The 12500-nt window shown below is 46.3% G+C and overlaps 1 protein-coding gene across 1 annotated transcript in view; it reads right to left on the bottom strand.

Moving 5' to 3' along the window:
• The window catches only part of LOC143294800 (uncharacterized), a 28421-nt gene that overhangs the window by 14800 nt on the left and 1121 nt on the right, over nt 1-12500 (bottom strand). The window contains exons 2-7 of the mRNA XM_076606286.1: nt 12048-12347; nt 9919-10086; nt 9173-9405; nt 6704-6947; nt 5510-6287; nt 1293-1510 (exon numbers count right to left, since the gene is read on the bottom strand). Of these exons, the coding sequence (XP_076462401.1) occupies nt 1293-1510; nt 5510-6287; nt 6704-6947; nt 9173-9405; nt 9919-10086; nt 12048-12275 (1869 nt within the window). The 5' untranslated portion in view covers nt 12276-12347. The remainder of the gene's footprint in view (nt 1-1292; nt 1511-5509; nt 6288-6703; nt 6948-9172; nt 9406-9918; nt 10087-12047; nt 12348-12500) is intronic.

Here is a 12500-nt window from a genome sequence, read left to right as displayed (position 1 = left end):
CTGCACAAGATTCAGCGCTGTATAAATACCATTATTATTATTGTTATTATTAATTCACACGAACCATCACTTAAAATTTAAGACTCAAGCCACCACGCTTGTTGGCTATCTCTGCATGGTTCCGGAGGGGTGGGGTGGGGGTCACGGACTTATGCAGTCCGTGGGTTGAGGGGGAATGGGGGGGGGGGGACAAAACAGAAAGAGCGTCTCTGTAATTTGCACAGACTGAGTAAATGCGCCACTGCATACGATTTTGTTTTTGTTGACCTGGCAAGATGACTTCCCACGAGAGCAGTGACTGAATCTGTATCAATGACCCTCATAATTAGAGTCAATAGCCATGAAAAATAGGTCACAACATCCACTAATGGTAATACAGCTTCTGCACGAAAATTGCAGTTATTAAATCAGAGATGGGTTGCATGAGGCGATCTCGGCTGTGCTAAGTTTCCTTAGAGTTAAGAATGTTCCCAAGTATGTGAAGTTTACCGTGGAGTTAGAAACCTTCTTTATAATAAGCAGCGTTGAGTTTGTTCAAACAACCCACCCCAGGTCCCTTACTCAGGACTCGAGTCATAGTAAGCGTTTTCTCTTGCGGAGTCTCAAAACAGAAGAAGTGAAGGGAAATAAAACAGGACACCATCGGCACAGAAGTGCCCTACTCTGTCTACATCTGTTTACAGTTGTATGTTTTGTTGATATGCCTAAGTAAAAATTAAAAAAAAGCAAAGGTTCCTGGATGTGCAGATGTTTGATATGTATGTGTTTTTGTTGGGGTTTTTTGTTGCGTACCACACACACACACACACACACACACACACACACACACACACACACACACACACACACACACACACACTCAAACACACACATGAATATCATTTTTACCAATTATTGCTTCTGTTATCTTTCTCTTTACCCGCAATGTCTAACATTATGCCTCGTGATTAAAAAGAAGCTACAGAAGCACACACACACACACACACACACACACACACACGCGCGCGCGCACGCACGCACACACACACACACACACACACACACACACCCACACACGTCCCCCAGACACAAACACACATAACCCCCTTCCCCACCCACCCAGGCTCTCTCTCTCACACACACACACACACACACACACACACACACACGTCCCCCAGACACAAACACACATAACACCCTTCCCCACCCACCCAGTCACACACACACACACACACACACACACACACACACACGTACACTCCTCCCCCAACCCCCAAACCCCCACCCGCCCCCAGAAACAAACACCCCGATACCTTCCCATCAGCGGCATCCAGGGTGCCCCCCTCATGTGTGAGGGCCTGGACCCCGAAGCGGGAGGCGTCCGGACCTTTGCCCAGCGTGCCGTGAGAGGTGTTGGGGAAGGGTCGGCAGTCCTCCGTCTGTCCTTGGCACTGGACCAGGTAGTTGAGCACATTGTCGGCCTCGCCCTCCGCCTCCACTTCCTGGGCGAACAGCTTGAGAGCGTACTCCCCTAAGAATAGCAAAGAATAACACAATAGTTTGACATACGTTTACAGTTGGGCCAACAGCAGAGTGAGAGCTGTATCGTCAATGCTTTCTTCCACTGCAGTGGGAAATCGTTCACAGCAGTCTTTTGTGAAGGACCATGACTCTCAAACTAGGAGGCAAAGTTGCACTGGCTCTTAGTGCTCCAGCCTTGCGGGCTGTTGGCCTTTGGGAACCATCCTCAACACTGACTTTTCTAAAAATCCTCCTGGCCGAGAGAGTGGGGATGTAACTTGGGTAAGACACTCTCCACTATAATCAAATTCTAGCCCAGATAGTCGGGACAGCAGTTACCTCCTCTGCTGTTCTAATAGTCATAGTCGAACACAAATATCATACATATAAAAGTACGAGTATATTGCCCGTTGTCATTCAAGGAAATGAATAACATCATAGAAAGATATTTTTATAGGTGCTCTAAAACTCTAAAATCAACTCTAAAACCTTGCCTCAGTGGACTCAGTCAGACTTTGGTCCGATTTGCAGACCAATTCTAAGTTTGATTTTTAGGCTATTATCTAATTTATTACGGATTCGGTATTGCTCTTAAGTCAAGTGCATGTGCTTCAGCAATGTGACAATAAAGCATATAGTTTTTGACAGTGATTTGATGAAGCCTTACCTGCACGAAAGCATGTCATCACAAGTGACTGGGAACGTTAATGTTTTTGACTTTTTTTTGCATTCATTATCAGGTGTTTCGCTTGTTTGCCTATTAACGACTTATGTTTTACGAAGTCAGTTAAGTAATATTCTGTAATTGTTCTTAGATATTTGTTTCACATTTCACCTCACCCCACCCCTGTATGCCCGGTTTCCCCCAGCTCACCATTCATCCCCCCACCACCTTCTCCTCTAAACGATAATACTCAAATGCATACATATATACTCCAACAAAATGTCTTCAACCACCGATATGTGTGACGGAACATTTAAACAAAATTTTTTCCTCCTCCTGCATACTCCCCTGTCGTCATAGAGGTTGTGGGGATGACGGTTATGATGATGATGATGATAGTGGTGATGATGGTGATGATGATGATAATTATGGATACTCACATATCGCCTTCCCTTTTGTCACAGACTAAGCTCCGCCAAGCGTGACAGAGCTTTTGGGATGATGGTTTTGATGATGGTGATGATGATGTTGATGATGGTGATGATGACAGTTATGGATACTCACATATCGCGGATCCTTTTGTCAGAAACCAGCTCCACCATTTGGGAATGGAGGCTGTCACAGACGTGAGGCCTAGCATGGCAACAGTGACTGCCCTTTCAAGAAATTAGAATGCTGTTTCTGTCATAAGCGGGCACACAGCGCCAGAAGACACAAAAAGAAAAACAAAGAAGCAGCAGCCAACCATGAAAATGAGGAAACCCAACTATTGCGCTCAATGCCCACCTGTTTTTGGAAGATGAACTTTGCATTATCTCCCACCTGTTCCTGTAGTCTCGAATACCCTTATAATTATTCTTCAGACCTTCCCCCTCCTGAATGGGCTCAGAGACGCCTTGTGGCCGACACCAGCTCTGCTAGCACACCAGGTTCCATGGCTCCAGACAGGACTTGGAGAGGATGACGTCATTCATTAGCCGGGCTGGTCTGACATTTTGAAGAGAAAAAGAAGAAGGAGAAGAAGAAGGAGGAAAAGAAGAAGGATCCCAACCATGAGGGAAGAGGTTTAACACTGTGAACTTTGCCTCTGAGAGCAGTCATTCCAATGAGGAAAAGCAGGTGTTTGCACCATGTTCAAGAGGTGCAAGCAGCAAGAAGAAAACTTGTCTCAGTTAATTAATGATGATGCTGGGTGGGAAAGACGTCTCTACGGAAATTGATAATGGGGCTTCAGTGTGGAAAAAGCAAACTAGCCAAGGAACATACTGGGGTGGGTTTTTTGTTGTTGTTGTTGTTGTTTTTGTTTGTTTGTTTGTTTGTTTTTTGTTTTGTCTTTTTAAACCAACTGCAAATAGTTTGTGAATATACACCAGAGAATGAATTCTAGCCTTAGGGAGGAACTCATTTAAGTCAAGTATTAAGCTGGAGAAAAAACAACAACAACGAACAAACATGGATACCACGGTGAATGAGGGCAATGTACCTAATTAGTTAGGTCGAGTTTGGCTGAAGAGCTGGAGTTTGATTGTAAAGAAAATTATCAAGTATAAACAGAGAAAGATCTTAACCTGATCTTGGTTTGGTTTAGACAGTATTTTAATTTCAAAATGGCTCAAGTACAATGAATTCGACCTCATCATATAGGACTACACAGACGTGTTTGTTGACAACCAGGCGGGAACAGGCATTGCTTTCGTTTGTCACAAAACTTCCTGATGGTCGTTTCTATGTTTTGATCTGGTGAAAGCTATGTTTTCGAACAGAGTCAGAAATCTTCACGTTAATCTAAGATTCAGGAGACAATTTAAATATCTGCTGATTTGCTTTCAAAATGTCATCTTTAATTCTGTGGACAGTGGGCCTATGAAAATATGTTCTGGACTTCGAGGGAAGGGATGTTGAAACCGTATATTTGTTTTTCGTTTTGTGGTGTGTTCAGTTGACTGGTCCAGTGGACACTGAATCAAGCAGACGAAAGCAGAAACAGCAGATCTTTTCACAGAAATAACGGTCACAACAGGAGACCTTGTAATGATGATGATAGATTAAGCGGAGGGTACGAACTGCTTTATCTAGCATTTTTTGCCGCCATGACAAAAACTCAACTCCTTTCGGTTCAGTGTTGTGCAAAGGGAAAGAGACACAATTCATTTTTGTTAAACACATGTCATAGGCTGTATCCCCTGCCAAGCAAATGAAATCAGTGCCAAAGTTTATTATATGACGAGCTCTGCAATTACCAAGACTGACATCAGTCATGCGGGGGGTTTCATTTTCCAGATCAATGCGCAATGTGCTATTTTTGCAACAGCAGTTACATTACATACAGGTAGCGCACTGGGTTAGATTTCCTAAGCACCTCTGTTGATCACTGTATAATGTGTGCTTCTCACGTCATCGATTACAAACATAGATAGATAGATAGATAGAAATGTATATGTGTGTGTTTTGGTGTGTTTTATTTCATGTGTATTTACAATTGTCATATTAAACAAAATGCTTCTTACCCTTAACCATTCCACGCCCTTTCATTCTAAGAGGTTGAAATGGAGCCTCTTATTTCCAGTAGAATTTCTTAAGCCGAATAAACGCCCTAGCAATTCCGCGTGGAAAATGGACGTTCATAAACATTTGTTTGGTGTCGTATATTGTTCCATGTAAAACTCGGTCATACTGATGCATTTGTATTTGACATGACAAGTATATTTAACCAAACGAGGAGTATAATATAAACTCCCCTTCTTCGAGTCATATAGTGCAACGTGTGAAACTAAGGCAATTGAGTTTGATATGGTAAATATATTCAAAACCACACAGGGAGAATAATACAAACTCCATTTTCGGGTGTCATATACTGCAACATGTCAAACTGATGTGTTTGAGTTTGACATAGCAAATATGTTTTACCGAACAGGAAGTATAATATCTTCACTGCAATACAAAGTACCCATTTTGGTGTTGTATACTGCCATGTCAAAGTGACGCAGAGAAGTACATTAACAAAAAAAAACTCCCATTTTTTGTGTCGTAAACTTACCATGTCAAACTGTTACAGGGGGGTATATAATACAAACTCTCGTTTTTTGGTGTCATGAACTGTTCCATGTCTAACTGATGCGGTGGGCGGGGTGGTATAATACAAACTCCAATTTTTGGTGTCGTATGCTGTGCCATGTCAGACTGATGCAGGGGGTAGGGGAGGGGGGTGTAAAATACTGATGCAGAGGGTGAGTGAGGGGGGGTATAATACTAACTCCCCTTTTTGGTGTCATATTCCGTACCATGTCAAGCTGTCCCAGTCCCTGCAGAAGGACACAACATTTGAAAAGAGAAGACCCTGCTGACCTTTCTGGGGCAGCCTGAGGTAGATGACGACCTCGTCCTCCTCCACGCGGGTCAGGCAGTACTTGATGAGTGTGGCGTCATCCAGCACCGCGTGCTTCAGCTGCTGGTGCAGGGACAGCGCCCTCTCCTTGCCCAGCCGCACCTCCGCGTGCCCGTTGTCCGCCACCACCCGCGCGCTCTTGTGAGTGACAGGCTTCAGCCCCGCCTCCTTGGCCTTCTGCCCGGGGCCCCAGCCCAGGGCCGGGCAGTCAGGCAGAGGCAAGCAGTTGGCCTTAGCCTGGGGGCACTCGATGATGTATGAGCAGCAGAGGTCGAAGATGTCCGAGTCGTTGACATCCAGACCGTAGATGTCCAGCTTGAAGGTGCCCTTGATGGGGAAGCGTAGCGTCAGGCGGAGCAGGTCCTCGGGCTGCTCGAAGAAGACGAACCTGTCCAGCAGGGAGGAGTCTATGGGCGCCTCCGACATGGTCTTGGAGCGGTACAACATGTGCTTGTAGCGGTAGTTGGCGCTGTGGGCTGGGGGCAGGCCGAACTCCACAGACACCTCGCCATCGGTGGCGGTGAGGACGCACTGTCCCGCGGATTGCGGGGTCTCCGTCATACCCAGGATGTGGAAGCGCTCCCTGACGTAGAAGTGGTCCCGGTACTGCTCGCACGTCACCGGGGTCTGCAGCAGCTGCCACTCCTCCTTGTCCGGGAAGTGGGTCCAGACCAGCTCCCGGGGGTTCGTCAGGAAGTAGAACTCGTTGATGCGGTGCTGGGACGTCCCTTCCGCCCCCTGGTCCACAACACGATCGAGAGAGTCTTCTGTTGTTGTTGTTTTTCGGGGGGTTGCGATAAAATAACATCCAAATACGATAGGTTATAATCTAACAAAAACGTCTGCAGTTACCAATATGTGTGACGAGACATTTAAACACGCCGCCACCCCCCACCCCCACCCCCACCCCAGGCCTCCCCTCCCCACCCCCCCCGCGCGCGCTACACCCTGGAACATACACAACACGTTGTATGTTTACACACACACACACACACACACACACACGCGCACGCGCGCGCGCGCGCGTTACACCCCCGGAACATACAAAACACGTTGTATATTACCATACACACGCTACACCCTGGAACATACACAGCACGACTGACTCTCATCCATCCATCCATCCATGCATACATCCATCCATACACACATACCTCCTCGTCCTCTTCAGCGCCCCCAGCACCTTCGGTCCCTTCCGCGTCCATCAGAGCCCAGTCGCCGCTCTTCCTGCCCACCACGCAGGTGGAGGCCCAGAAGGCGTCCACGAACCTCCAGTCCCCGGCCACGTGCACGGCGTTCCACTGGCCGCCCATGGCCTTGCGGTCCACCTCCTTCCCCACCTCGTAGGCCGCGCTCTTGTTCATGCCGCTGATCACCTCGCACTGGATGCTCGCCATCCTGTGTGTGTGTGTGTGTGTGTGTGTGTGTGTGTGTGTGTGTGTGTGTGTCAATATAAATGTTGAGTGTGTTCCAGGGTGTAGCGTGTGTGTGTGTGTGTGTGTGTGTGCGTGTGTGTGTGTGTGTGTGTGTGTGTGTGTAAATATACATGTTGAGTGTGTTCCAAGGTGTAGCGTGTGTGTGAGTGTGTGTGTGTGTGTGTGTGTGTGTGTGTGTGTGTGTGTGTAAATGTACAACGTGTTGAGTATATTCCAGGGTGTAACGTGTGTGTGTGTGTGTGTGTGTGTGTGTGTGTGTGTGTGTGTGTGTGTGTAAATGTACAACGTGTTGAGTATGTTCCAGGGTGTAGCGTGTGTGTGTGTGTGTGTGTGTGTGTGTGTGTGTGTGTGTGTGTGTGTGTGTGTGTGTGTGTGTGTAAATATACAACGTGTTGAGTATATTCCAGGGTGTAACGTGTGTGTGTGTGTGTGTGTGTGTGTGTGTGTGTGTGTGTGTGTGTGTGTGTGTGTAAATATACAACGTGTTGAGTATATTCCAGGGTGTAACGTGTGTGTGTGTGTGTGTGTGTGTGTGTGTAAATATACAACGTGTTGAGTATGTTCCAGGGTGTAGCGTGTGTGTGTGTGTGTGTGTGTGTGTGTGTGTGTGTGTGTGTGGCGTGTAGACGTTGTTGTTGTTTTGTTGTGGTTAATGTTGTTGTTGTGGTGGTGGTGGTGGTGTGGTTGTGGTGGTTTTGTTGTGGTGGTGGTGGTTGCTTTTGTTGTCGCTGTTGTTGTTGTTGTGGTTGTTGTTGTGGTGGTGCTGTTGTGATGGTGGTTTTGTGGTTGTTTTTGTTGTTGTGGCTGTTGTTGTGGTTGTTGTTGTGGTGGTGGTTGCTGGTTTTCTTGTTGTAGTTTTTGTTTCTGTTTTCGTTTTTGTTGGTAGTGGTGGTGGTGGTTGTTGTTGTTGCTGCTGCTGTTGCTGCTACTACTATTATGATTATTACTATCATCATCAGCAGCAGCAGCAGTAGTAGTAGTAGCAGTACTGGTAGTAGTAGCAGTTTTCTGTAGCAGCAGCAGCAGCAGCTGGAGTAGTACTAACATAATTCTTCTTCTTCATCTTCTCATTATTATTATTGTTTTTATTTTTTATTATCATCATCATCATCATCATCATCATCATCGTTGTTGTTGTCGTTGTTGTTGTTGTTATATTATTACTGCGATTACTGGTACTGCTGTTGTTGTCGCTACTACTACTACTGCTACTACTACTATATCATCATCATCGTCAACATCATCATCATCATCATCATCATCATTGTTATTATTATTATTATTATTATCATCATCATCATCATCATTTTCATCAATATCATCAACATTATCATTGTTATTATTATTCTTATATTCTTCTTCTTCTGTTGTATTCTCATCATCGTCACCACCATTATAATAATTCTTATTATTGTTCTTATATTATTCTTATTACTGCTACAACTGCGACTACTATTGCTACTACTACTACTACTACTGCTGCTGCTGCTGCCGCTACTACTACTACTACTACTACTGTAGTCGTGATATTGTATTGGTGAAACACAGAGGGGGGGGGGGGGGAGCTAGGTGTACGCAGATTTTTTAGTGCAAGGAATAGTTCTTTCTGTTCTATTCTGTTCTTTGTTCAGTTAATTATGTATTCATTTATTCATTAATTAGACTATCTATTTTTTGTTTATTTTCCTGTATCATATATTCGAATGTGCTCAGTCTGTACTGGATTAGTTTCGTTATAAACGTATGATGCGAAGAGAGGACAATCATTACAAAGAAGGGATCATTGTGGACATGAAAACACCCAGAACACACACACACACACACACACACACACACACACACACAGGGAGAGACGCACGCGCGCTCACATACACATACACATACACATGCACACACAGATGATAGATAGATAGATAGATAGATAGATAGATAGATAGATAGATAGATAGATAGACAGATATCTAATCGAGGAAAGGATTACTGAGAAAAGAAAGAAGAAAAGACACGGTTTTTTATTTGTTTGTTTTTTGGCTTTTTGTTTTTTTGTTTTGCTTGTGTTTTATTTTTTGCATGTGGACGTGAATGAACTTTTGTACTGGGCTAAGATACATATGCTCACATAACACCTCTGTTGTTGTTGTCGTCGTCGTCGTTAAGTGCGGGGGTGGGACAAAAAATGATACTCACTTGCACAAGGCGTGAAAGAGACGGGCATGGTTGCCGAGGCTGTTCTTGATCCTGTAAAAATAGTCCAGGGGGGATTGTTTGGGTGGGAGGTTCTCGGTTGGCAGGTTGAACACATCCATGGACGTCACCCATCTAAATATAGCCCTGACCTTGGCCAGGTCGTTCCAAGAAGGATCGGAGAGCAAGTAAGAAATCAGTTCGCTGAAAGTCCCGTGGTTACAGTTCAGTGGAGTCTGGTGGGGGGGAAAAATGAAAGAAAAATCAATCTGGTTTAATCGACATAAAACGATAACACACACACACACACACACACACACACACAAGAGCGCGCGCGCGCGCACAGACACACACACACACATACACACACACACTCGCGCACACACATACACACTCGCACACACACACACACACACGCGCGCGCGCGAACACAACGCACACACACACACACACACACATACACACGAACACGAACACACACACACACACACACACACACACACACACACACACACACACACACACACACACACACACACACACACACACACACACACACACACACACATGTACATGCACACACATGCATGTACACACGCTCGCGTCCAATGCTGTGTGTACCCGTGCGTCGTGTACATGTGTGTGTCTGTGCGCGGGCGTGTGCCTCCACTTCCACCCCTACCCCCACCCCCACCCCCACCCTCTTCCCCTCACGGCCTCTCCACCCTCCACCCTACACTGGCACCAACCTTCAGGACATGCTCATCCACGTGTTGATAGTCCTCCACCCTGAAGACCTCCTCCTTCAGTCTGCTGGGGGGCAGGGCTGGAGGGGGACCCTTGGGGACACTGCTGGTCTTTCCGGGAGTGGGGCCCGTGGGGACACCACCGGCCTTCCCGACCATTCCGCCGTTTGTCTGGAACCACAGTCATCACATTTATTTCTAAAGGACCTCCAGGTTTCTATTGAATTGATGAGTGCACTGGATACAGTTTCAAAACAATGTAACTGCGTTTGAATTCATTTCAAACGAAATATTGCATTGAAAAAGTGTCATGCTAATCTGGTTACGTTGTCCCAAATCTTATTGTTTCTCCTTCGTAAGCGAAGTTCAGTTCGGTTGCTCAAGGAGGCATCACTCCGTTCGGACGAATCCATATACGCTGCACCAAATCTGCCCAGCAGATGCCTGACCAGCGGCGTAACCCAAATCGCTTAGAGCCCTGAGGGGAAAAACAGAAACGAAGATAATCATGAGCTTTCCATTGGGTGGCTCCGTCGATGACTGGTTAAGTCCAGTCCGGGCCCTGAAGTGTCCGTGGCATTGTGGACAGGGGTGTGACTGGTGCTAGCTGTCTAGGTGCAGGTGGGTTAATTAAATACATTCTCCTTGAGTTGCTGGCATTTCAGAATGGCGTTTCCGATCCTCTGCTCCTCACAGGCGGACGACACCAGCAGAGCGGACTGGGCTGTGCCATTAACTGAGCGATCGGAGGCTAGAACTTTCCATGTGTTTGGTCAAAGCCGCAGCGCTTGAGGGAGGTCTTTACGGAGTCTTCGCTGCGTTTTTTCTAACCCCTGTGGGAGTGTTTTCCTAACGTTATTTGATTCCAAACGAAACACTACAATGAAAGTATGTTCCTACCAAATTGGTTTCGTTGCCAATGTTCATACTGAATTGGCTTAGTTGCCCTAATCATGTTAAATTGCCAGCCTACAAGAACCTTTTATGCAACGCATGCTGCTTGCTTTGGTGGTAGGAAGTTAGTTTCAGTTTCAGTTTCTCAAGGAGGCGACACTACATTCGAACAAATCCATATACGCCACACCTCATCTGGTAGGCACATGACTGACCAGCAGCATGCAGAACCCAACGCCCTTAGTCAGGCCTTGAGTGCTTGCATATATATACCCGCCAGGAAGGTGGCAGAATGGTTGAGACGCTCGTCTGCCAATACAGAGTCCGTGAGGGTATGGGTTCGAATCCTGCTCTCGCCCTTTCTGGCAAGTTAACTCGAAAATCGAAACTGGACATCCACCCAGTCATTCGGATATGACGATAAACCGAGGTCCCGTTTGCAGCACGCACTTGGCGCACTGAAAAAGAACCCATGGCAACGAGAGTCTTGTCCTCTGGCAAAATTCTGTTGAAGAAATCCACTCTGATGGATTGGAAGTTAGAACTGTGTAAATCTTGTGTTAGCACCATATTGATTTGTCGTGGGTATGTTAATATTTTTCAGTTGTAATTTTTTTTGATATCTCCTTCTTTGTTCACGATGATCTTCCTACCCGCATTCCTGCTTGTTCTATCCACAAACGATGTGCTACAGCGTACAGGGGACTACCGATGTCAAGTCGCCACGAGGCCACCAATCAAAGGAGACCATGCTCTGCCGATGAGTCACTCTGGTGACGGTGTTCGGTGATGGTTGTTGTGATCAATTTTTAACTTACTCGGGATAACAACGGTAAGTCGTGTGTTCAGGTCGCCTAACGACATGGTTATTGTTCATTCACGGATACATGCACACTCGCAGGCACACACAGACACAGAGAATGACATTTACTCATACATAGACACACAGAGACTCAAACACACACACACAGACACACACAGACACACAAACACACAGACACACAGACACAGACACACACACACACGCGCGCGCACACACACACACACACACACACACACACACACACACACACACACACACACACACACACACACACACACACACACACACACACACACACACACACACACACACACACACACACACAGACTCGCGCGCGCAAAAACCACATGCCAATCCACAATAATATATAAGCACACCACAGAGAACCACCACCTATGTCAAAATCACAGCTCACCATGGGTTGACCGTTCGGGGCACCTGCCAATGCGGCTTTGTCCACACATTGCGGAATGGGAGGCTGGCCAAGTACTGACTGTAGCGCCTGCTGCTGCTGCTGCTGTAGAGGATGCTTCTGCTGTTGCTGCTGCTGCAGCTGCAGCTGCTGTTGTTGTTGCTGCTGCAGCACCATCTGTTGATACGTCTCATGGTCCTCGTCTGGCTCTTTAGAGGCTCCGCTTCCCATACTGTGTCTGTGTCTGTGGTTGGTCGGTTAGTGATGACGGTAGTGTGAGGCTGGATTTTTCATTGGTGATTTCTGTAAACAGACATTTGTACCATCCGCCGTGTATCAGACTGAGCTTCTTACTGGCGATTTCTTTAAACAGACATTCATATTACCCTCTGCGTGTTAAGGTGTTTTTCACTGGTAGTTTCTGTAAACAGACAGTACCATACGCCGTGTGTTAAG

This window comes from Babylonia areolata, chromosome 20 (assembly GCF_041734735.1).
Source record: "Babylonia areolata isolate BAREFJ2019XMU chromosome 20, ASM4173473v1, whole genome shotgun sequence".
NCBI classification, from domain to species: Eukaryota; Metazoa; Mollusca; class Gastropoda; order Neogastropoda; family Buccinidae; genus Babylonia; species Babylonia areolata.
This window is presented reverse-complemented; position numbering and strand designations above follow the sequence as displayed.